Source organism: Schistocerca serialis, chromosome 2 (genome assembly GCF_023864345.2).
Source record: "Schistocerca serialis cubense isolate TAMUIC-IGC-003099 chromosome 2, iqSchSeri2.2, whole genome shotgun sequence".
In the NCBI taxonomy this organism is placed as follows: Eukaryota; Metazoa; Arthropoda; class Insecta; order Orthoptera; family Acrididae; genus Schistocerca; species Schistocerca serialis.
Window position 1 is genome coordinate 493,391,718 of NC_064639.1, and position 27,024 is coordinate 493,418,741.

Genomic DNA, 27,024 nt, shown 5'->3' on the forward strand with positions numbered 1-27,024 from the left:
ACGTCGCACGTTCAAGCTTCTTCGAAGCGACATTTCGAATAAACATTACCGCTGCTTAAACATCAATAGCATTTCTTTCGTCCCTTACTATTCTTTTACGTTGGTTTATTTTATTCTCCACACTTCCAGTTCATTGAGCTTTTTTTTATAATTGTCGCAAAGACAGAATAAAGACAAATCATCATTGTTTGACACGACCAGGATATCTTTCAGCATACAACCGCACCACTGTTTTATGTCTAGACTTCGAAAAGTGAGTTATTCATTGTCATTCCAGGCCAAGTAAATTATACTCAATGGGGCATCACATATCATTGTGACACTGTTTTTCAACATTAATCAATAAGTTTCTGTAAACCACAGTCCGAATGTTCTACCAATCTTTAAATTCCTCGACGAGAGTAATTAGGTCCTTGGTCGAGCATTTAAGAACTGCTGTAATCGGGCTCATCTTTACAAAATGTCTCTCCCGCTCCAGATGTTCTTTCAGTTTGCAGAAAAGAGGGGATTCTGGACTTCGCCAATCACCACACCTAAGTCTAAGAGGAGTGAGTCAAATTGTTGTCACCAGTTCACTACAGCTTAACTCGATATTGCGTTTGGTCCAGATACCATCAGAACTTCACGATCAGTCTGTGTGCAATTTAAACTTTTGCCCACAGGAATCGTGGTGTTCTACGTATTTCAGCACTGGAGTACGTTTTCAGTTGCTGCGCCATTTCACTCGCACACTGTGTTGCACCTGTTGTTCGCACCTCAGCAGAACTCTGTCTGCAGGAAACCCAGAACATGTATTCTCTTCTGACAATGCCCCAGTCTCATTGCATAATGGGCTTAGCGTGGGATGAAACGTATAACTTACTTTCAAACGTCCCTATGACATATTTAGGCGATATTTGGCATAATCGTGAACCATATCCATGTGAAAGCCCATGAAGCGGTTCACACTGAGGCAGAGAAAGTTAGCTCGTGTACTCTAGGGCGGCAGCCATTGGAAGCAGATATCTGTACAGCTTTGCCCGACGCAACAGGGCGTGCTGGTCAGTCCACGCAGCTCCTACAGTACGACACACGGGAAGCGCAGTTTCAAATCATTCAGTTCGTTTAAAACAATTGTTTTTGCTGATGAAGCAAACTTAAATCCCTTTTACTACTTTTATTTTCCGCTTAAAAATCCAAAAATAGTGTTTTGGGATTCGTTTGTGCGTGGTCTCCACTGTATACTGATTTGCATTGTATTCTGAAGAAACTATTCCCTTTGCAGCACGCCGATGTTGCATTGGTTTTTTTTTTCCTTTATTGTAATATCATTCCCCTGCCCATATGGGCAGGGGAGGGCTGCCAGCGGCACAGTCCACTGCTCTTCAGCCAAATGGCTTTAACAAAAATACAAGGGGAACTCTTACATAAAAAATAGGGATAAAATGGGGACATAAAATACAGTAAATGGAGATGATAGGAGTTAAAACATACACTAATACGGGATCTTGGGGGACAATTAAAAAGTCGACATAAAGTTAAAAGAACACAGCTGTCAATTCGTTGTGTACTTAAAATCGATGGAGTCAAACATAAGAGTCAGCCACAGTACAAAAATCACACAGAGCGATACACTTAAAAAACAAAACCATTGGAAACGACAAAACACTCAAATACAATAAAAACCGCTGGTAGAGCACTGCTGAAGGACTAGAGGTAGGAGGAAAAAAAGAGGGGAGGGGGGATGGGGGCGGGAGGAAGAGGGAAAGGGAGGACAGGGGGCGCACCAAGACGCAGGAAATGGGCCAGGCAGGAAATAAGAGGGAAGACAAGGCAGGAGGGAGTGCAGAGACGCTGAAGGGGAGCACAGGAGAGGGAGGGGCGTGGAAGGGGAAAAGCCACTCCGGACAAAGGAGGGCGAGGAGAAGGAGCCCTGAGGAGGAGGCAGGAGGATGGCGGGGTTTGAGTTGGTAGGAAGGGTAGACGCCAGCAGGGTAGATGCTGGAAGCTGCATTGGGAAAGGAGGTGGGGGGTGTAAAGATGGAGAGAGGGTGGGACACAATGGTAAAGGCGTGGCAATGGGCTGGGGGTGGAGAGGCAGGGAGACACCAGGGGGTGACGGGGATCGAGTTGGTGGATAATATACAGGATGTGGATGTGATCAAGCAAAAGGAGAAGGTGGGGAAAGAGGATGGGGTCATAGAGGATGCATGTGGGGGTCAGAAGGTAGATGCGGAAGGTGAGGTGGAGTGCATGGAGTTCAAGGATTTGGAGGGCTTTGTAGAACCTGGGAGAGGTGGAAATCCAACAACGCTAGCATAACAAAGGGTGGGGCAGATCAAGGATTTGTAGGCGTGAAGAATGGTGGAAGGATGCAGTCCCCATGTCCAGCTGAACAGGAGTTTCAGGAGGCAGAGTCTGTAGTGAGCTTTGTGTTGGCCTGTAAGGAGATGGGGAGTCCAGGTGAGGTCACGGGCGAGGGTGAGGCCAAGGAATTTGAGGTTAGGGGTGAGGTGGATAGAACAGCCATAAATGGAGAGGTAGAAATCATGGAGGCGAAAGGAATGGGTGATGCTGCCTATGATGATCGCTTGGGTTTTGGAGGGGTTGATACAGAGGAACCACTTGTTGCACCAAGTGGTGAACTGGGAAAGGTGGGCTTGGAGGGTACGTTTCGGATGTTGAAGGGTACGATAAAGGGCTAGGAAGGCGGTGTCATCAGCCAATTGGAAGAGATGAACAGGCAGGGGAGGTTTGGGCACATCAGCGGTGTACATAAGATAGAGGAGAGAGGAAATGATGGAGCCTTAGGGCATGCCAGCAGAGGGACAGAAAGTATGTGAGTTGGAATTGAGGATAGTGACACAGCATGGAAGACAGGAGAGGAAAGAAGCAATGAGACGGATGAAACTGATAGGGAGAGCATAGGTCTGGAGTTTGAAGAGAAGCCCAGAATACCAGACACAGTCATAGACGTTCTGGAGGTCAAGGGAAACATAGATAGTGGAGCAATGGGAGTTAAATTGGAGGGAAAACTGATTGGTAAGTTAAGGAGCTGGTCATTGGTTGAGAAGGAAGGCTGGAAGCCACACTGGGTAATGGGAAGGAGGTGGTGCTGGTTAAGGTGGCAGTGAATATGATAGGAGCACGAGATGAGGCAGATGGGATGATAGGAAGCAGTATCCGAGGGGGTTTGTTGGGTTTAGGGAACAGCAGGACATGAGAAGTCTTCCACAGGTTGGAGTAAAAGCCAGTGGAGAGGAGGACATTGTCTAGGGTAGTAAGGACAGCCAGGGAGGACTGGAGGGATTCCATCAGGTGGAGGTAGATGACAAAATCATGACCAGGGGCGGTGTTGCATTTTGAGGAGAGGACAAATGTGATGTCATGTGAAGTGATGGGAGTGTTGACGTCTTTGGGGGGTAACTGATCCAAGTACTGGAAGCTAGGGGTGAGTGGTCGTATAGAGGTATCAGAGCAGTCAAGGGTGGTGGGGAAGAGGAAGTAATCAGGAATGGAGATGACCTCAGAGAAGTGGGAAGCAAAATGGTTAGCCTTACTGAGGTTATCAGGAAAGGGAGTATATTGTAATACGGGGTAGGGTGGCTATCAGTAAGGTGGTGGAAGGCTGACCACTACTTGGACGAGTTGACAGGGAGAGTGGAGTTGAGGTGCGTACATGTCTGGTGCCAGTCCAGCGTTTCTTTGCTGTAAGGAGGTTCTGGATGTATCGCTGTAATTACTGGTGGCGGATGAATGTATCCCGATCACGGGGGTGAAGGGAGGATCCTGCAGGATTCACGAAGAAGAAGAACAGCCTGTGGAGGAAGCGGAGGACGGTCAGGGTGGATGAGTTTGGTAGGGGCATGGGCCTTCACAGCATCAGTGATGGTCTTCTGAAGGAAGGAAGGAAGAAACATTGGTGATTTCAGGAGGATGGTGAAAGGTGATGGGGTGTCTTTCGACCTGTGAGGTGACTGATACCCAGCAGGCATCGCAGTCAGCATAGCGGTAGTCATGGACAGAATTTGGAGGAGCAGCTGGGCAGGGGGCTGCAGTGGGGCCATGGAGACAGTGAGAAAGATGGGGAGGTGGTCACAACCAACAGGATCAAGGATGTCCATGGCGATGCGAACAAGGAGGTTAGGGGATGTGAGGATAACATTGGGGCTGGAGTTACTTTCAGGACAGGTGTGTTGTTGGAGAGGAACAAGGTCACCATGGAGGATGGAAGGGAACTAATGCCACTGCCAAATGGTGGCAGGGTCATGGCTATGGATGTTGAGGTCGGCAGCAATCACATAGGTGGAGAAGGTATGGTCAACATGGGAAATGAAGTCTAGGGGAGAGGAGCTGCGGGACAAATACAGATAGTGGCAAAGGTGATGGTGAGGGAGGGAAAAAAGATGCTGAAGAGAAGGTGTTCAGTTGGGTCGTGGAGCTGGGGTTGTGGCCGGACAGGGAGATGCTTGAGTTGGCCAACAGCAACCCCACCTCGGGCAATGGGAAGGGGATTTTCGGAGTGGTGAAAGAAATAGGGAGAGGAGTGGACAGCATGGTGAGGTTGGAGGAATGTTTCATTAAGGATGGAGTCAACCTGTTGCTGGGAAAGTGTATGCTTGAAGAGGTATTTGTTGGCAGGGAGGGAGTGAATCTTGAGGTAGAGGAGATGGTACTGGTGATGCTCCAGGAGGTGGGAGGGGGGAAGGAAGCGGGGTGAGGAGAGAGGGGCTTAAAAGAGGGTATTGAGGTGGGTAAAGGCAAAGTGTGCCTGGTTGTGGGAGTAGTTGGTATAGGTATTTAAGTGGAAAACAGAGTGGGCAGCGAGGGAAATCTGCTGGGGGGTGTGGGGTCGCTGGAAGGGGTGGATGTTCTGTAGGACGATGGTTAGATACTGGATGAGGTCTTGCGCTGCAGGGGGAGGGTGGAGGGAATTGTTCGGGTGGATGGGCAGGTCGTTGTGGCGAACAGGGACAGTGAGCTCAGGGTTGGTGGGAGGGGGTTTTGCTTTGCATTTGGAGGAGAAGGTGGGGTGGGATTTGTTGCAGGTGTTGCAGAAAGGGGGAAAGGCGAGGATAGGACACTGTTTAAGGAAGGGGGAGGCTTTACAATGGGGGCAGGTGAGGGGTTCTTGCAGTTTTGGGTGTGGTGGTTGTGTTGCATTGACATCGCCCTGAAGTAACGAATTCATCACATAGATTTCCAGATCGAGAATGGTCTCGTAATTTCATTTGGATGATAGGGGAGATTTTTTCGAATCTGCTCACAATCATTGAAATTATATTTACTGACAGAATAGAAACAGGAGACAATGCATAAAAAACAATATACAGGGTGAACCTTAAAAAACCGACAAAAAACAGGACTGGAAATGGAGGAAGGCAGACCTATGAAAATGTGCCCGGAAATGCATCGTTGCCATGGTAGATGGCGCTGACGAATGAAAGTTCCTCTGACCACATGGCGTGTGTTTCTTGCAGCGTGCGTGATTAACGCAGCGTACTGTAAGCGGCAGAATGGTCCAGTATCCGATCTGACAACAAGTCGAGACGGTGTTTGTGTATAGCCAAGAAGCAGCAGAGGCACAAACCACATCACACAACATTTCATGACCTTTCTTGTGCGTTTGTGTGATGATGGGTCCTTTCAGACACACGACTGTGCGTACAACAGAACCGGAGGAGCAGGTTCTACAGGATTCTGAGATGAACCCTAGTATAGTCTCCAGACAATTGGTCGTCCAACATGGTGCTAGCCAAAGTATGATTATGTGTGTCCTGTATGCGAGACGCTACTATCCCAATCGCCTGAAACGAATACAAGGAATACTGGCAGCGGATTTCCCTCTACAGGAAGGGTTTTGTCGATGGGTTTGCACCAGACGATTACAATTATGGAATTTCTGGCATCAGTCCTCTTCACCGACGAAGCATTCTGCTGCTTACATTACGCTCCATCAATCATCTAGCCTAAAACACGCGAGGAACACATGGAACGTGGTCAGAGTGGCTCGTTCGCCCGCGCCATCCACCGTGGCAACAATGCATTTCTGGACACATGTTCAAATCACCTTTTTCCTTCCATTTCCAGTCCGGAATCCTTCCGTGCAGTTGATCGGATTCATTAATGTTCACCCTGTACAAGTAAGAGGTCACTGAAAGCAGTTTGAGGTGAGACGATAGACCAGGCAGCCACAAAGGTCACCACACTTATAACGGTTCTCGAGCAGGAGCACCAAGAGTCACGTAAGTCGATGGCTCACACGCCATTGGACACTCTTTTGCAGTGCCACTGTTCCGCACCCAAAGCATCGTAAGCAAACACAGATAAGATCTCCAGTGCACCCATTCGCGATTGCTTGCACACTCCGGAAGTTCGATGAGAAGAAACGCTTTTTTGGAGAAGCGAACGAAACATAAAAAGCTGTACTTCCCCCAGAAAGTGTCAGATACCATAGACGCTATCTCGAAAATAGAATAAGAATCCACAATTTTGGGATCCTGTAAAGATTTGTGTCAGTGCTGGACGATGACATTACAAAACCAAATGTTTAAGGAACATAAGAAATCCCTTAATTAGCAAATATGAATGAACTAGAGGTTAGAGAGAGTAACTCAACTATACCGACAAGGACTCATCTCGCTGAACAGACAGAGATATGGAAAGAGAGTGTGATGTCTTGTTTCATGTTAAATGATAGGACGCACATTACTGGTTATCCTTCTACATTTAAGAACGGACCAGGGGTGGTGAGCAGAGTTTTCTAAGAAAAAATGCGGAAATGCGAGTTTTTCTTTTTAGGGAACACTCGGTACAAAGTTATTTCTCCTTATGATTTCTTCGGAGAGAACCTTTATTACCTCTTCCTACGCCTTCTTCTCTGAGAACTTGCACCGCCTGAATCCACGCCTGCTGGGCTTCCACGTCACCAGAACAGATGTATCGGGGGCTTAGAGATATTTCAGACTGGTTCGCACTTCGCCGTTGGTGAAGGTCGTCGGTGTGCCACCAATGTCTGGTTCTGCAACCACTTCCACCTCCACCTACCATGGTGAGATCGAGACACAACCACAAGACGATGTGTAGGGCCATTAAAGCCATTTTATAGAATATCATAACTTCAAGCTCCACCTTGGAGACTTGTATTCAGATTCAATGATCATCTTGCTCTCAGGTCTGACCACGGGTTCAATACAGTCCTCTTCTTTAGTACTGTCTTTTCTGCTAACGTCACGACAGTCATGGTACAACTTTACCATTGCAATTGTTTCATTTACACGATTATCGGAATCTTACCCCCGACCCTTGTATCAGATGTGGTAAGGTGTCAATAGAATGATGTTATCACTGCTCGCCGAATATTTTCTTTAACGGAATTGAAATCTGGTTTCAGAGGACAGAGCGGATCAGGTTGTAGAAAGGGGCCCAAATCAGCTGCTGCTAGTTGCACAAACATACAAACTTTATTAACTAAAGCACTTAATCACACATGCCCTTAAAAGAATTCAGAAACAATGCTGCTGAAGGCCAGAACACAAATTATTAAAATTGCGTTAAGGAATACATGTGGCTGAAGGCCTTAGTTACAAAAGAAGAATTGAGGGCTTAAGGCCTGGATAACAAGAACTCCAGTAAGGAAATTTTAAAAGGTCTTAGATGAAGACCTTCCAAATTTTAATTTAAGTAGGCTGAAGGCCTTAATCTTAAAATATTTCACATAAGGTTCGGCTGAAGGCCACATACTGAACATTAAAACAAACTAAATTAATACACAGCTGAAGGCCTCACACAATACTTGAGACAAAAGAAAATCGCAATCCCAAACAACCGAACATTGGTGCTCAGAAGTGTTCCAAGGGTCGGCTTTGGGAGGAACAGGTTAAGTGAGACAGGCAGCCAAGTATAACACTAAATATTAGGGTGACAGCACGACCTAGGGACAGCTGAAGAACCACCCAACAACACAATCAATTCCCTTCCACCCAACCAGCTGCACGACAACCGGAAATATCAGCGAGGACGAAGATCGCAGCAGCACTACGTCTTGATAATTGGCGTCTAAACACAGTCAAGGTACAATAACCACTCAAGGAAACAAAAATAGAGAACAACATCAAGCTGTCGAATTACACGCCAGGCTGGAAAGCATCAACACAGCGAGGAAAACACACTGCAAGAAAACTACACTAACGACCAGGGCAGGTAACCGGAACGTTACTGGCCACAAGGCAGAAGATAATGCTGGTGCACTTCACTAATAAGTTACAATCATTTCAATAGTTGAGCACCATACGGGAAGATGGCTGCAAAATATGTCGACTCCGGCATACCACACGTTACTGCTTGTGGGAACGGCCCAGGAAGTAACAACCGGCAATGAACGAAGAGATGTTACAGCAGCTGACGTTTCGTAACAGGTTAATTGAATACTCAACTCCAGTATCCAGGTTCAGTGGGCAACGAACTTTGCAGCTCTGGCAGGTAGAGCCTCACAACTCCGACCGTGCATGCACGCCGCCAGTGGTCCTGGCCTGACCACGCGTCGTGGAGACTTCCTCGCTGCTCTGTCGCAACCGACCGACTACCGACCCACACCACCACACGGAAAATACAGCGGTCACACCAAAGATGGTACAGCAGTACTAGAATCGATATACGCTGCTGCCGCCACTGACGGAGGGAAGTGAGCAACTCGTTCAGGTAGTGACTGAGGGAGCAATAAGGTGCCACTCAAAGGTGAGAAAATGAGAAAAGAAAAAAAAAGAAAAAGGCAACGGCTCAGGAATGAACCGAGTTGTGCTTCTTGTTTCATTTAGTAATCATTTAACTCCTAATTCATTATTTTGGAAGGTGATTTACTGACGTTTCTCAGATTCAGCGTCCAATTTTCACACCTCCGATTTTGAATCACGCAGCCGTAAGTTAACAGAACGTGCAACAGGCTGACATGTCTTCAGAAGGTAAAGTTAGACAGCCTTATGCGAAGCAACATGCTTCTCAGGCATTTCTGGATCCTTTCACTAATTGATCTCCCATTGGCCACATGATCTCACACGGACTGACTCATTTCTTCTTTTTCCAACTGTCTACTGCCCAGCCCTCAGGCACCACTGCTCGGCAGTTTTGTTCGTTGTCCCACATTCTACTCTCCTGGGCTCTGAGTTTCTTCTTTTATCTTGTCGTTGGTGGGCTCAGTTTGCTATTTCATCCAATGAATTATCGACACAGCTAATCATAGCTACCCGTCTTTGTACACGGCGACAAATTTCTACTGCTGCAAATCGAAAATTCCCTTGGTGGCCACTGCGGAAGTCATGTAGCATGAGAACTTCATTGTTGGCTGCTGGTTCTCTAGCCGACTGCTTGAAGTACTTTCATCAGTTGGTAAGGAGGCTGCAACCTATCAACAAATCCGCTTGTTTGTAATGGGAGAGCCTGCTCTCCACTCAAGTGTCTCTAGGCGTTTGAGCCTCTGTGATAATACTCCGCTGTCAGAAAGCTTTTCAGAACGAAGCAAACACTTCCGTTAAATTTTACTTGCCTGGCTCTTGGGACAGCCTCACGCCCAGGTAGAGTCGGAACCGAGCCCTTTCGACCTGACCGCCTGCCGGCGAAGTGTTACAACTTACAGCAAGAAAGGTTATTTACGTCGACATTCCCATTTTGTCAAATATATGTTGCTTTCGGTACCAAGTATCTTCATCACTCTATTCTTTACCGTACAGTCTTCGAAATGGCACTCCCAAGCAGGTGTGCCACTTGATAAAAGTTTGGCTCTCGACAGAACCAAATAATTTTCTTTCTGTTTATGATGATCGCTGTTCTAAGGAACAGTACATCAGAAATATCTAGTAACTATCAAACTACGGCTGGTAGCAAAATTAAGGAACTACGGCTGATCTTACATGCTGTAACTGTAATGAAAGGTATATAACTGTGAAAATTTGATTTCATCGCTTTGTGGTTACAAAAACTTGAATAATCAATACAGGCATGCACAATGAAAACTTGTTTCGTTTTATTAAGATAATGAAATCTCAAATACTAAACTACAATTTGTGTACTGTAACACTGTGATAACAATGCTGGTTTTGCAATCATTTTAGAGGGCCTGCTGAAATGTAACGGCTCTGAGTTCTTTTGTGTGAAAACTTTTAAACTTTTCAAATACAACAAACTTTATTAACACTCTAGCTTTATTCTTCATGTCTACATATTTATTGCTCAACATAATCACTGTGGCGACGAACGCACGTCTCATATGAGAGACCACTCTGGTGATATCGTCACTGCGGACTGTTTGTTGATCAAGCCACAACCACACCACTGCTTTACGACGGATCATCACTGTGGCAGTGAAGACCTCGAAATGGGCTTTAAATTTTGGAAAAGTTCCAAATCCGATGCGGCCAAGTTGGGAGTGCACGGAGGATGATCGACGACAGTGATTGTTGCAGATGTCGCACCGGTCGCGTATGGTCTGACATTGTGATTCTGAAGGAGAGAGTGCTCCATTTGTGGACGCACACTTCGAATTCGAAACTCCATCACAGCACGATATTTCTCAGACACCGACAAGTTACGTAGCACACCGCCAGGTTACACGCTACAATTGGGGGCCCTCCTGTATCAGAGGGCTGCCAATATGTAGGCACGATGAATGCTGGTGTTCAATGTTAATAACGTTTGTTTCATTCAGAAGTTTTAAGAGTTTTCACATCATACCAATGCAGAAAAATGGTTACACAAAAATTTATTTTTATTGTTGCAATTTATCTATCAAATAAGTAATTTCACTCAACATGGCAATTATTTTCAGTTTCATTATCAGTGTGTTTTTTTATTTAAGATTGCCTATAAGTCACAGTCTCTCTGAAAATTTAGAGAAACGTTCAAAAAATAATGAGCTGTGTTTTTCTGATATTATATTAATAGTAATTCCTTTTTAATTTTAAAGTTTTCAATGTGATATGTTGATTCTTGTGAAATGTAATGTGTTGATAGCTCGAAATTTATTAAAAATGACCCTTTACTACTTTCTACGAAATTTACGCATTTTTAAATCTGATAGGTTTCGTGAAGAATGGCATATGATAAGAACCAAAAAATTAAACAATTTTTAGATTGCATCTACAATTTTGCTTATTTAATTGTTTACAGATGCTTTAGAGGGAGCACTGGCTCAAGACTACACTAATAACAGTTTAGTCATCTGTTAGTTCTTTATGTCTTGGAAAAAGTATGGTAGCATGTCGAACTTTGAATTTCTAGCCCAGACCTGGAAGTAGGCAGAAGTGAAAGCGGCTCGTCGTAGGCTACACGGAACTGAAGGTAAAACGCTTGCCGAGTTCCTTAACCATCTTAGACAGTTAGCCTCCCTCTAAAACTTCTAATAGACTCACTGTTATCACCAAAGCAGCCGACTGATTCTTAGAAAGCATGAATACCAGATACAGATCAACAAGGGAAGAACTGTTATCGTTCCCTTGAGCCAGCCGTACCCACCTGAAGATATATTGAGAAATGCCGTCACTAAGACATATGAAAGCTCTTTAACATTGGGTGAAAAACTTACCACTCGACGTCAGGATGTGTTGGAGTGCTTCGCTCGCGAGCCACAGGCCAAGTCAGTCAGCAGTCGTCGGAACTCGTTGGTATCGTCGTTGTTGATAACGCAAGTGGTCTGTTGCGTAAGGGCAGTAGATTGTATTCGACCTAGCGGGCTGGGCGTTGTAATTCCTTCATTGTCTATTCAGGGAGAGACTGTGGCCTGTTTTACTTTCAGTTTCATTAGAACTGTGCAGATTGACAACCATACGTTAGTTTCTGTTAACATGGATATTGGGACGTAGCAGAAATGAGAAACTTAACACGAGCACGAAGTAGCTGAAGTTAGGGAATTCTGCCACCTAGGCTGCAAAATAACCCATGGCAGACGGAGCAAGGAGAACATAAAAAGCATACTGCCACTGACAGACTGTACATTCCTGGCCAAAAGTCTGCTACTGTCATAGGTCTTGATTTGAGGAATACATTTCTGAGAATGTACGTTTGGAGTACAGCATTGTAGGGCAGTGAAACATGAACTGTGGGAAAACCGAAACTCAAGAGAATCGATGTATCTGAGTCATGGTTACACAGAAGAATGCTGAAAATTTGGTGGACTGATAAGGTGAGGAATGAGGAGGTTCTCCGCAGAATCGCCGAGGAAAGGAACATACGAGAAACACTGACAAGAAGAAAGCAGAGGATGATAGGACATTTGTTAACACGTCAGGGAATAACTTACGCGGTGCTAGAGGGAGCTGTAGATGGTAAAAACAGTAGAGCGAGACCGAGAGTGGAATAGATCCTTCAGATAATTGAGTATATTTAAGATAGGAAAATTATATAACCGACATTTGTATCTGCTTGTGAATCGATTCTACTGCCGCCAAAGTAAATTCCCCGTTAGGACATTGAACTCAAGGTAAGAAAATTTGGGGCTCGCGCAGGGCCGAAAAAACAGTAATTTTTCCATCGCTCCATCTGCAAATATGAGGAAGGCACACTACACCACGAAGATGACGTGCTACAGACGCGAAATTTAACTGACAGGAAGAAGATGCTGTGATATGCAAATGATTAGCTTTTCAGAGCATTCACACGAGGCTGGCGCCGGTGGCGACACCTACAACGTGCTGACATGAGGAATGTTTCCAAACGATTTCTCATACAAAAACAACAGTTGACCGGCGTTGCCTGCTGAAACGTTGTTGTGATGCCTCGTGTAAGGAGGAGAAATGCGTACCATCACGTTTCCGGCTTTGATAAAGGTCGGATTGTAGCCTATCGCGATTGCGGTTTGTCGTAACGCGACATTGCTGCTCGCGTTGGTCGAGATCCAATGACTGTTAGGAAAATATAGAATCAGTGGGTTCAGGAGGGTAATACGGAACGCCGTGTTGGATCCCAACGGCCTCGTATCACTAGCAGTCAAGATGACAGGTATCTTACCCGCGTGGCTGTAACGGATCGTGCAGCCACGTCTCGATCCCTGAGTCAACAGAAAACAACCAACCAACAACCATCCAACAGTTCGACGACGTTTGCAGCAGCATGGACTATCAGCTCGGAGACTATGGCTGCGGTTACCATTGACGCTGCATCACAGACAGGAGCGCCCGCGATTGTGTACACAACGACGAACCTGGGTGCACGAATGGCAAAACGTAATTTTTTCGGATGAATCCAGGTCCTGTTTACAGCATCACGATGGTCGCATCCGTGTTTGGCGACATCGTGATGAGCGCACATTGGAAGCGTGTATTCGTCATCGCCATACTGGCGTATCACCCGGCGTGATGGTATGGGGTGCCATTGGTTCCACGTCTCGGTCACCTCTTATTCGCATTGACGGCACTTTGAACAGTGGACGTTACATGTTAGATGTGTTACGACCTGTGACTCTACCCTTCTTTCGATCCCTGCGAAACCCTACATTTCGCCGGCCGCGGTGGCCGTGCGGTTCTAGGCGCTACAGTCGGGAACCGCGGGACTGCTACGGTCGCAGGTTCGAATCCTGCCTCGGGCATGGATGTGTGTGATGTCCTTAGGTTGGTTAGGTTTAAGTAGTTCTAAGTTCTAGGGGACTGATGGCCTAAGATGTTAAGTCCCATAGTGCTCAGAGCCATTTGAACCATTTTTTGAAACCCTACATTTCAGCAGGATAATGCACGACCGCATGTTTTCAGGTCCTGTACGGACCTTTCTGGATACAGAAAATGTTCACTTCTGCCCTAGCCAGTACATTCTCCAGATCTCTCACCAATTGAAAACGTCTGGTCAATGGTGGCTGAGCAGAGAGAGATAAAAAGGATGAATTCATGTACAAACGAGAGTGATATGGAGTGACATACAGTGACATACAGTGATTGAATCACAATGTGACCAGTGCATAAGATGAATTGCTGTCTTGCCCACGTGACTTTAATAGACGATACGGTTTAGTTTATAATATTGTTATGACACACTGTCCCTTAAAGGTGGGACTGATCGCAAACAAACCTTTTTTTCAATTCCCATTGTCCACATATGCCAGTGATTGTAACGATCAGAGGAGTGCCATCCCCTGCAAAATATTTTTGAATAAGCCCCTCTTCAGCATATCCAACAGTAGTGATCTAAGTCTAGCAGGTTGCAGCGTTTGAGGTTGGACATCATAATTAAACGCGATGGCTTGGGCACCATTTGATAGCAGATGCGATCTCGGTATGATACGACACACTTGATGACACCCAGCTGCACATGGATAAGGATATTACATGTCGTAGTTGATAAATATCATATACTAATAATGCCGCTAGTTAAATGTTTACCTGAAATTTCATCGATTTAATAACTGGAATATTGTAGTTTGGCAACTTGTACGTTAGATATCTTGCATAAAACCCACCTAGGAGCAATTCACCTGGAACAATTGCAGGGTAACTTTAATCTCATGCCACGATGCTTAAAGGCTCAAATTACTGTAGGTGATAAATTCAAACCTTACTAAAGATTCAAAGTTACAAGTAATGTTCATTTCTTAATTGTGTTACAGTGTCACAGCACACCGTTTCAGCAAAAGTAAGAATAAATTGTGTGAAAGCCACCGTGAACTACAGCCTCAGCAGCGACAAGCTGGTAGCCACAATATGGCGACATATGGGTCAGAATAAAAATGGATGTAAGGGGATTGCCAGACAAGGCTAAAAGCCCTCAGTGGTAAACTGCGTACTAAAGCGATAGCAACCGTGGGTGGCAGTTCGATGTTACTACAGCGGAATCTATTGTAACGGGCAATGTGACTAGGTGCCAGGTGTTACAAATGTGTCCTAAGTTTGAGGCAGAGGCAGTCTCGTCGCCCAAGTCCAGCGGCCCCACATCCAAGCCTGGGACATTCCAGACGCCAGGACAACTGGACGTCTCCAGCAGCAGCCACGGTAGCAACCAGAGGTTCGAGACTGCTCTGAGCCTGTCAGCACTGACAGCACTGACAGCACCGCCAACCTGCAGTCTGCACCTTGCCTGGCAGCACTGAGTTTCCTTACTGCAGCTTAGTACCACAGCACCAGCTGCCATCTGTTTCCTTCCAGGGAGGAGTGGGTCGAATCCTACACGCAGCAGTCTCCATACATCACTGTGGTGCCCATGTGAGGAGCTAAGGGGCCTTCCCAAGCACCATCGCTGGCGTCACCGCCCTGGCCTATAGAATCCACGGACTATCTATGAGCCCAGTGGAAGCAGTGCTACCTATGGAGAAGTCATTATTCAATATCTGTACATGCTCTGTAATGGCTGGGCGAGGCAAAACATGCCTAACTCGTTTGACCCTGGCTGGCACTGATGTAAGGGCAGTGACTGTGATAGTGGCCTCCATCCTGGTGAGAGGATGCTGCATAGAAATGCTAACGCCAAGCCCATGGGCAGTGAGGGGCCTCTGTAGGCCATGCATGGTAATGACGTCAGTGACGCGCAACTGCTCCGTCGGCCAGTGCGCCTGGGATGACTTTTGAGCTCGACGTGTGGCCCTCACATCTTGGTGCTGCTGCTGGACTTCAGTAATGAGAATATCTCTGCTTCAAAGTTGAAACGTATTTACGTCACTCCAAGGCGCATTTGATTCATTTAAATCTGGAACCTAGTCATATTGCCAATAAAAAGAGACTTGATCTTGTGTGGTGAAACTGATCCACCCACTACAATATTCTTGCTGCATGGTGCTGTTTTCTGCTGTGAGTGAGCAATTTTTCTTGCAGTCCCCTACCGTGTAACCACACTGTGGCTACGAGCCTGTGGTTTCCTATTGAAATTACGTTTACCCTTAACGATATATGAAAGTAGTATCTGTTCCCGAAAGAACGGATACTAAGTAGTATCTGTTCCTGAAAGAGCAGATACTATTGACGACCGTGCAGCTTCTCTAGAATGAAATGATAATTAAATCGACGCCCTAGCTGCAAACAGGCGGGAATGTGCAAGGGATAAGTCCTTGCAGGCGCACTATCCTTAGTGCCCTCGTTCGCTCAGATGGATAGAGCGTCTGCCATGTAAGCAGGAGATCCTGGTTTCGAGTTCCAGTCGGGGCACACAGTTTCAACAGTCCCCGTTGACTTATATCAACGCCTGTAGGCAGCTAGGGGTATTCATCTCAATGTAATTTCATATACATACTTTTTCAGTAGAATTACAATTCCTGCCCCCCTCCCTCTACAAAGGCTACTACTCTTTTCTATTATGCTGTCAACCACAATTTGATTAATAACTTCCTCCAAAATTTATGGCAGAGATTACAATGTATCAGCGTCAGCCAGAGTCAACTGAGTGAGGTGTATTTTTCCTCCCAGAGCTATGATGAAGCTTGCACAGAGATTGAATAAAGCCTTCTTTATTGTCAGCAAATGTTCGACTGGGCCCTCCTGTCCATCACCGCCAACACATACCCCTCCCAGCTCATCTTGTCTGAAGAAACATAGTCACTTGCGCTCCTAGTTTTATTTATTTAGGATTAAATTAATGGCCGATAGTTGTCATTTTCATTACAATAATTTATGACTCAAAATGGCCACCAACTAGTGCACTTTCATTCATGTTTGCCCAGATGCCCAACTGTGGTCAGCTTAATCTTGCTTACAATAGTTTAAGCTTGCTCCAAGATTGTTAGTCTCTCCTTCCCAAGCCTTGTCTCTTGTAAAACGTTACTATTCCAAATGATTCACACTACAAGCCTCACCCCCCCCCCCTCGCCGCACACACACACACACACACACACACACACACACACACACACATTGCTTAATTACTCCTTAGGTACCCAGAATCATCGGATGGGACTTAGCACTTATGCTCTGAACATAGGTCGATCAACATCATCGTCAGCAGACCAAATTCTGATTATATTCACAACCTCCAGCTTAATATTGCGTCAAAGGGTACTTCCTACAGTTTATGATGGTGTTTACCGTTTTGGAGTTATTTGTTACGACTCTGAAAAATTTTCCCACGCTTTTCATGAATACATAATTTAAGTGCAAATTCAGTAAGCACATGAATGTATGATGCTATTTACAGTTTTCGGGAAACTTGTTAAAATTTTACAGATTTTCTCACATTTTTCAAGAAGGTACAAGTAAATACAAGGGTGTAAATGTTCAAAACAATGTCACCACAGTGCATGGCCTGCAAGCACAAGTAAATGTTTAACAGCTGATGTCAAAGTGCAACTGTATATCCCACTGCACCAAATATGCTCTTGCTATTTTAACTGTTAAAAAACTCTGGCTATCCCAACACTATAAACAATGGCAGGAATTTTCCTACACTGAGATAGGAGAGATATGCACTTCGTTACATCTTCCACATAAGCACTGCACCCAGCTGAATACATACAGTTTACGAAGGAAAAAGAAGGAAAACACATATAAAAACCATTTATTTTAATGTTCCCTTTTCATGGGTAGTACAGTGCTGTTTCATAGGAAGTAGTCCATTCAAATTGACATTTTTCAACAAACTGAAATGTTTATCACAGTAGTCATGGAAGTAAACTCATCACTCTGAATCACTGATGACAGCTTGTCACAGGCGTCATTGCTTTATGAAACAAATTGCAGTCAACTGCTTTCAAATTATAGAACTCTTCCATAAGTGTTCATAAATCTCAGTAATCACTTTACACACATTTTCAGATTTACATCACTCAAACATGTAATATGCATCAACACTCACCATCTCAATGAATCCGTAGTCTTCTAGCTATATATATCCCGGTATAACTTGTTCCAAGATAATTAGTATGGCTGGACTTAGTAGATTCCCTGCATGCATGTAAGTCCTACAAGCAACATACTCCATTAACAGCGACTTAATGAATGACTTCAATGTTGTGACTTGGCAAGACAGCCAAGCCACTAGGAGGTGAAGCCGAAAGGCACGCGTTTAAGCTCACGCAGGCTGGCGTGAGGTCTGGAACAGTTAAAGGATTTGAGTCTAGCAAATAAAGTACGTAGCTGTTGGAATACTTAACTTTAATCCATAATTGGTGAACATCGGTCTGACGGTACATGCATCACAAGATAAATAGCAATTGATAATGGCGCCTTGCTAGGTCGTAGCAAATAACGTAGCTGAAGGCTATGCTAACTATCGTCTCAGCAAATGAGAGCGTAATTTGTCAGTGAACCATCGCTAGCAAAGTCGGCTGTACAACTGGGGCGAGTGCTAGGAAGTCTCTCTAGACCTGCCGTGTGGCGACGCTCGGTCTGCAATCACTGACAGTGGCGATACGCGGGTCCGACGTATACTAACCGACCGCGACCGATTTAAAGGCTGCCACCTAGCAAGTGTGGTGTCTGGCGGTGACACCACATTCAAAATGTTGAACGATGCTACATTGCTCAGAACTTACAATATACACTCACAGGCTGTGCTTAAATTTACTGCTAATACTATTATCCTATTTTTATGCCATTTAACTTCTAGCATCATAGACTTATTCGTTGTTTCATGCAGTATCTACATGAGTGATAGTGATGAACCACCTGTGGGGCTCTACGTGTGATTTTTTTGTGTTTTTAACAGTGAATGTTATACAGTAACGGTGGTTGGAAGTACCGTTGTCTCAGCTGAGTAAGATCTCTCACAGGATGAATGTGTCGAAACGCACAGCATAGAAGTACCTCTTCTTCTGCTCCTCAATGCAGGTGGCATTTCAGTATTAGTAGCAGTGGTTTTATGTTAGTAGTTCCTTGCGGGAAAGGTATATCAACCTCAGGCACGAGATGTGAAAATAATGCTGTGTAGCTCAACCTACTTTTTAAACATCAGTAGTAGCAAATGTCTCAGTTCTGCCCTGTGGTAGCTTTCAAAAATTCTCGATGTAGTGATCCCAGGGTCAAGATGAGCGGGTTCCTTTATGTGAAAGTTTAGTGCGGATTCGTGCCATATTAAGTGAAATCAGTCAAACTCCTTAGCGCTAGTAGGTGAAGGTATGAAAGCCTCAAGAGACTTTCCTGGGATGATCAAAAGTTTTAATGAAAAGCAGAACACTCACATACGGGCGAAGTTTGAAATTTTAATGTATGCCACGCTCTAGACAAGTTGTTACGCTGGCAGCGACAGATATACAGATTCTACGAGAAAACGTGAACCAGTTTCATCGTTGAGCAGTATGACACAGACTATGTGTCGCTAGAAACGAATTGTATACATATTCAAAAGCAGATGTGAACCAGGTTGATGAAGTTAGTATCCAAAACTCATAATACATCAAAAGAAATCATTGCTCATCTCTATTTACGCATTCTGTGCATCAGTACATTGAAATATGTATGAACCAATCACGCTGATTTGGACGCTGGACTATAGTTCTATTTATGTATGTCTCTATATCCTACCATATGTAAGAAAATAAAATGAAAGTGTAAAATCCCTTGGATCCTAATGTAAAAAATAGCCACCAGCAAGGCTGAGTTGATAAAACAACTTCATCACAAGGACTTTGTAGTAACTGAATGGTCTGGCAAAAATGTTGGAAATCACAAGAAGAAGAAGAAGAAGAAGAAGAATGAGAAGAAGAAAAAGGAGAATAATAGTCCACTCCCTCCCAATTCTTACTCAATGTCTAGTTGTAGTTTAAACGGATTTGTAGACGCGAAAAGGAACAATGTACTTTCCTACTCTTAAGTATCATGTACAAATCACAGCGTTATACTGAAAACTAGTTACATGCGGCTACAAGGTAGAAAATATCGCCATCGAGTAAGTTTAACAAATTCTTATGAGATTTAAGTGATATGGTACTAAAAGCACGAATTAAATACATGTCATAATGTATGTGGTAACAGCTGGGATCAATTAGCACGGTATACACAGTTCAGAATATTCGGAGCGTTCAACCATGTAACATTAAGTCTAGATGCTAGTGTAACTTGGTACTTTAGATGTTGTATAGCAAAGTGTAAGGAATAAGATTCTTTTTATATATACCGTTAAACAGTATAATTGCACCATATAATTACAGGATGTTATTTTACCCTGATGCATTATATGGTGCGATATATTCTATTATTACTACTACAGTGTCACCTAGGGGTTGATATAACATCTATCCTGTTTACTTTAGTCTCCAAAGTCTTCATTCAGCTATTAAGCGAAGACGAGTATGCATAATCGGAACAATATGCGTGGCATTTTAGTTTCTTAGAAACATGCACTCGATTAAAACGTGACACAGTTGTGACGGTTTCATCTATAACTGGCAAAATGTACTTGTGTGACAAGTACACAGTTGAAATTCCCAGGCATATTAAAACAGTGCCGAAAAGAGACTCGAATCTGCGAATTATAACCTTTTTCGGGCGCAGGATTTTGTTTTGCAAGGAAATTTCAAATTGGCTTACATTCCACTGCAGAGCTGAAAGTCTTTCTAGAAGTACATACATATCAACGTGCTGTTAAGACTAGATCTTCGTTTTCAATTGACATTGTTTCTTGCCATGATGTGAACATAGGATTTACAATCTCAAAAATGTACTTAGATGATTTGCATTAAGAATGGCTTAGCAGGCATATCAGCAGTGTGCGTTAGAAGCTGTAGGGATTCACTATCTCTCTGTCCACAGAGAAATGTTCCACACAACGACTGAGCAACGTTTCATTCCTAACTGATGATTCATTCAAGCTGGTTGTGGCGAAAATTATTACTTGCCTTAATGTTAACTTGAGTTTTCGTTATGAAATCTAGATATTTATGTGGTATGTTGAAGGAGAGGCCAAGTAGAAACGTTTTTTGAGTTAATTTTGGATATGTAGAAATTTCGAACTTTTTGCTTCGCGTTTGTCTGATGACTGAATTACAATCCATTCGTATTTGATGATTCATTTGTGATCCTCTATTACCAGTAAACAACAATGGGGAGAATATATATATACGCTTTTTTAATTTCTCACTCATAACGAATAAATAACTGTCAGAGGCCACAGTTGCCTCCGGAAATATTTTGCAGTTTAAGGTCTTGTTTTGGAAAATCTGGGCTACTATTATGGAATCTATATGAAATATTTGAGTGATTCCAGGTGTCTTCCAAGTATCAGCCTAGCCTCATGATGTTCTCCAAACTAATTATAGCTCATGTCATATCACTTTAATTCATCCTGAAGTATAGTAAAATCTTTTTGGAGAAAAATGTTCACCATGTGTTTCAGAATAAAATAGATAAACTTTTATTCAATGCACAAGGTTAGTATGAACTCTACAGAGAAATTTTCGGGCGTATCTGGGAGGTGTTATTTACGTGCTTTGACATCAGAAACCTACGATCTCCATTGTCTAATTACGGAGTCATTTGATAAGAGTGTAAGTCATGTATTCTCTTTTGGATTGCGATGAATTAACACTATTAACAAAAACAGGTGACTCAGGCGTTCTTATGTTCAGACGTCTGTAGTGGCGTGGCCAGAGGAGAAAGCAATCAACTGATTAAAAACATTTAAGATCAATGCAACCCTCAGGTGACATTCACACGATCCCACTGCAGTACTATTGGGGACGTAGTGAATTTTCTGTTCTGTTGTTCTAGAGAGGTTTTTGTAGAAAGCAGGTGCTCAAAGTGTTGACTTACATGGCCATGACAAGAAACGATGGACTATCAGATATGTTCCAACAAGGCATGTTTTTGCTTTAGTCGTTCACCGGCTACAACCAGTTCTTTAGCCGTTTTCACTGGATTTATGTAAATGATCCTTCAGCCTTTTATCTTGTGACTGGATTGCCTGTGTAACCATCAGTACACTTATGCCCAGGCAATGTACAAACTGACACTCAAGTATGGATGATACCGTTCGTCAATGCCTGTTAACGGTGGTTTGACATAGGGATATGAATTATTAATGTCTCATGATCTACAAAAACCGTAAGGGGAAATAATTTGTTGATGCCTTCTTCCGTCTGATAACGAGACCACAAGTTCTGTATATCATACCACCCCTCAATAAACTGTGAAGGTTTGTCACTAGAATAGGCATACACTATGTAGGAAGGTAATGGCTCGGTTGATACATTCAATACCACTGGTAATTGCTTAAAACTAAAATGACATTACCTGTGAAGAAAAGGACAAGCGTTACTAATACTTTTGTAAGGCGTATTTCTATTACTCACCGTTGATTAATCTTAATTGTATTGCAAGTAGTAAAGAAAAATCTCGTCAAAATACATTAAAGGTATTTACTAGTTTTAGTTTGTCATAAGAAAATTGGGAGAACATGTCAGATACGAAATACAGCTAAAATTCTGTCAGATGAATACACATAGGGAATACAGATCACACACATTTCTTCGTGTAGTTTAGTAACAAAACATAATTGGGAGAACTTGTAGATACGAAATAGAGCTAAATTTCTGTCACATAAATACATTTAGGGAATAACGTCACACACGTTTCTTTGTTTAGTTTAGTAACAAAACATTCGGATATGTTTGTGAATAACTGTTCTTCGTTGATGACTTAAGTGTCAACTATACGACAATTAGTCCTTACAATATATCTTTATATCTTTCAGATGTAAGAACAAATGGTACCAAGAGCTTTAAATGTGCTCATAAAATTCCTTTACTAACGAAGACTGGCGAGACGTATTTCAAGTAGGACAATGAATACCGATTCCTGGATGACATAACGACAGCTTCGTCAAACATTTTTGGATCGTTCATCGCTTCTGCGTAGTCCGCGCCGTGTTTCTCGGAAGTGAGGATGATTCCACTTATGGCGCTAAAGAAAACGCCGATTACTAAGCAGTGGTCCGGTTACTGATGAACACTGTAATGCCACCAAACAGTCAGTAATTAGGTAAATTTATAGAGATTAGCGTGATTCTCACAAGTAAAGGGCACATAGTCTATCTTGTTATTTTCCTGTTTGCTTTATTGCTAGATTTCAAATTATTCCATGGTAAATTATTAATACCAGAAGGCCAAAGGTGGTTTAAAATGAAGGGCTGTGCTAGAGCGCTGAACAGCATGTAGACCCTCTACAGGTAAGCAGAGGGTAATGGAAGTAGTTGTAGTCGAGTGAAAAGGCGGTCGTGCGTAGGGAGTTCCTTGTTTTCTGCAGTGGAAGACAGACATACGTATCAACTCAGGATGAAGAAAGAATATGCCACTGGTGCCAACTAGCAGTAAGTGTACTCAAAGTCACTTGTCATGAAATCTGAAAATTATTTCGTCATTCACCACTGAAGTAACATGACTAGCGTGTAATTCAGACGGAAACTAAACATATCCTACACTAGCAGAATACAGGGTGTTCTGCAGCGATAATCGCCCACCGACGCTGCAGTAGGACCGCTGAAAGATCTTGTTTGTACTCGAAGAAATCGCCATGTTGTTATAATCATCCTCTAACATTAGAAGAGGGAGCTTTCAGTGTGGTTCCACCTCTATCCTCTTACTCATTTTTTTTTTTCGAAGAGACTGTCACAACAAATTTCACTACAATAAGGAATTTCAAGAGACAGGATCCATGTTAGACAAGAAAAGGTCTAGATAACCAACGCATTCAACTGAAGATAAATCATTGGGTAAGAGATGAAATATTTCAGCTGATCGACGAAAGGAGGAAGGACAGAAAGACTCAGGGAAATTCAGGAACACAGAAACACATGTTGTTGTGGATTGGCAAGACAGCCAACCCACTATGAGACAAAGCCGAAAGGCACGCGTTTTAGCTCACGCAGGCTGGTGTGAGGTCTGGAACAGGTCAAGGAAATGAGACTAACAAAAAACGTACGTAGCTGCTGGAATACTTAACTTTAATCCATAATTGGTGAACATCGCTCTTGACGGTACATGTTTTACAGCATCAATAGTAACTGGTAATGGCACCTTGCTAGGTCGTAGCAAATGACGTAGCTGAAGGCTATGCTAACTATCGTCTCGGCAATTGAGAGCGTAATTTGTCAGTGAACCATCGCTAGCAAAGTCGGCTGCACAACTGGGGCGAGTGCTAGGAAGTCTCTCTAGACCTGCCGTGTGGCGGCGCTCGGTGTGCAATCACTGATAGTGGCGACACTCGGGTCCGACGTATACTACCGGACCGCGGCCGATTTAAAGGCTACCACCTAGTAAGTGTGGTGTCTGGCGGTGACACCACACATGTCACTTAGGAATGAAATAAAATGGCCACATGAAAAGGAAATGATTGTCGAAAGAACTCATTCATTATATGGAAAATTAAAAAAAAAATCGTTGAAGTAAAAAGCAAGAATGGTAACGTTAATGCCGCGCGGGATCAGCCGATCGGTCTCAGGCGCTGCAGTCGTGGACTGTGCGGCTGGTCACGGTGGAGGTTCGAGTCCTCCCTCACGCATGGGTGTGTGTGTTTGTCCTTAGGGTAATTTAGGTTAAGTAGTGTGTAAGTTTAGGGACTGATGACCTTAGCAGTTAAGTCCCATAAGACTTCACACACATTTGAACATTTTTTGGTAACGTTAATAACAGTGCAATGGGAGTGCCACTGTCAAATTCAGAAGAGATGTGACAGATGGTATGAGTGCATTGAATGCTTCTACTATGAGTTGGCTGCTAGTCTCTCTTGGTTATGATAATTCTGCTTACCTGCACTCCTATTTTATTATTCTTTATTGGATCAACTACTGCATTACCTATATTTTATTTCGTATTTATAACGTTGTATACATCTGACTAGAAATTCTGTTCATCCTGCCACCAAACTTCACTAATCCCCATTGTATGCAACTTCAAGCTATCCATTTTCTTTTAGGGGATCTAACATTTCACACTCCGACCCGTAGAATGTCAGTATTGTTTCTCCTGACTGTAGAAATAGGTACCGCTTTGGAGATATAACGCACATTCCACTACAGGAAATGAAACAGTTCAGGTTGCCGCATGAACGTGATATCGTCGGATGAATAAGAAGTACGCTGTCATCACATTTCATTGCGATCATATCTTGGGTTGACCAGAGATGGAACACTTCTTTTCCAATTCAGGTGCAAGCATTGGGCTTTTCACTTGAGGCTATATTCCGCATATAACAGAAAAAAACTCGTGTCGACAAAACACGCACCCTCTTGCGGCAGCTGTAGCTGACACGGATCGGCAGCAACTATAACGGAGCAAGAAGCTGTAACCGAGCAGCACTGTATCCGAATTGCAATTGTGTTAGAAAAGTGTCACGTGGCTTAAGAAGCGAAATAAGCACGATGAAGTCAAAAGCAGTGATCCTCAAACCAATCTGACACATATCATCCGGAACCACGAACTAGCTATAGGGACAAATAGCTGAAACCTTGTATCAGCAAATCTGATATACCAGTTGACACTGGAGCTGCAACATGGCTGTTAAACGCTCCAACTATTGAAAATGTTTGTCAAAACTGTCTAGTTGTGTTTTACGTTGGTACATGCCTACAGCCGTCTTCGATTGCTTGGAAAACATGTGGCAAAAAATACTGCTGGAGAACACCTCACCTTTCACTCAGATACTGATGAATCACAATCTTCTTCAAAAGCTGGAAGAACTGAATCTACTTGTGTAACTGTACCCATGTGCCGGCGGGATTGGCCGAGCGGTTCTAGGCGCTTCAGTCCGGAACCGCGCTGCTACTACGGTCGCAGGTTCGAATCCTGCCTCAGGCATGGATGTGTGTGATGTCCAAAGGTTAGTTAGGTTTAGTTAGTTCTAAGTCTAGGGCCTGATGACTTCAGATGTTAGGACCCATAGTGCTTAGACCATTTGAACCATTTTTGTACCCATTTGGGGAAATGTCACTTCTACGAGGTTCTGCAGACGACATGTATTTTCTGCACAACATCAATCAAAATATTTTATGACTTACACAAAATAAGATTAGTAGGATGAATAGTGATACTGCTGAAAAAGAAAAGTTCAGTCTTACCTGAAAATCAACCAGGCAGACTTCTGAAACTTCTCCATTCACATATTTAAACATCATGTTGTTCTTCCAGCAGTCACCGTGAGTCAAAACTGAAAGATTTGTTTGCGTCTTGATCTGCTCCATTCTTTCGCATGCAACGTCGAGAAAGCATTCAGCCAATGCCCTGTATCTTTCTGAATATTGCTCGTAGCCAGAACATTTGTCTAACTCGTTTGCTAGTGCTTTCAATGACATTTTGGCTCCAGGTGCCAAATGCTGCAGAAAGTTTTCCTCTGTGAACATGTGTACACAGAACTTCTCCTTGTAGCGGGGCTGTTTAGTGAGCAGGTAGGCTGAAGCGGCGTGCAGCCGAGCGTATGCTCGCAGCGTCACTGCACAGGGTTTCAAGTCTAGCGGTTGGCCAGCCTGAGCCAGCCTGAAGCCAGTAGGTGAGAGGTCCTCCAGCACGATGTAAGTCGCGGGCTCCCGGCCCCATTGGTAGCAACTGGCTCCCAGTGGCCGGAACTCTTCACCCTCCAGCACCGCCAACTGCTCATGGATCTTTGGCATGACATCGAACAACATTTCTGCTTCGACCTTGAAAACACCGCATTTTTCTGTCAGATCCTTCAGCTGACCAGACTCAAGAACTGTTTTCACTATCAGGGTTTTCTTCTGAATCTTCTCATTGCCTTCATAGCTCAGGAACACAGTGAGTCTGAACTTGAGACTTCCATAGCCAAGTCCTTCAGCATTTGCGTACTCGACATTCATCGAGTCAACGGTAATTTTCTTTCGTTCTGCTTTCTTCAAAACAGATTCTATGAAATCGTGATTTAACCATGAAGGTGGCGGAACTCGCGTATCAGCTGATAATTCCATGTTGTTAATTTGCCTCAGATCCATATATGTGGACAGAATGAATCACCTCATTGTAAGATACATGAGCAAGAGGCACTGGACCCAGAGGTATGCATAACGAAAATGGGGCAGTGAATGACACATACTATCTTCTGTAATCATCTGCTCTCTCTCTCTCTCTCTCTCTCTCTCTCTATCTATCTATCTCTCGTCACGACGCACACACACACACACACACACATACAAGCACACACTCACACTCAC

General features: G+C 43.8%; 1 protein-coding gene across 1 annotated transcript; it reads right to left on the minus strand.

Moving 5' to 3' along the window:
- Positions 1–21,708: 21,708 nt before the first annotated feature.
- LOC126456128 (uncharacterized) lies at positions 21,709–26,673 on the minus strand. The gene is made up of 2 exons (XM_050091881.1): positions 25,921–26,673; positions 21,709–21,771 (listed from the first exon to the last, which is right to left on the minus strand). The coding sequence occupies exons 1-2, from the start codon at positions 26,671–26,673 to the stop codon at positions 21,709–21,711; spliced, it is 816 nt and encodes a 271-aa protein (XP_049947838.1).
- Positions 26,674–27,024: the final 351 nt, after the last annotated feature.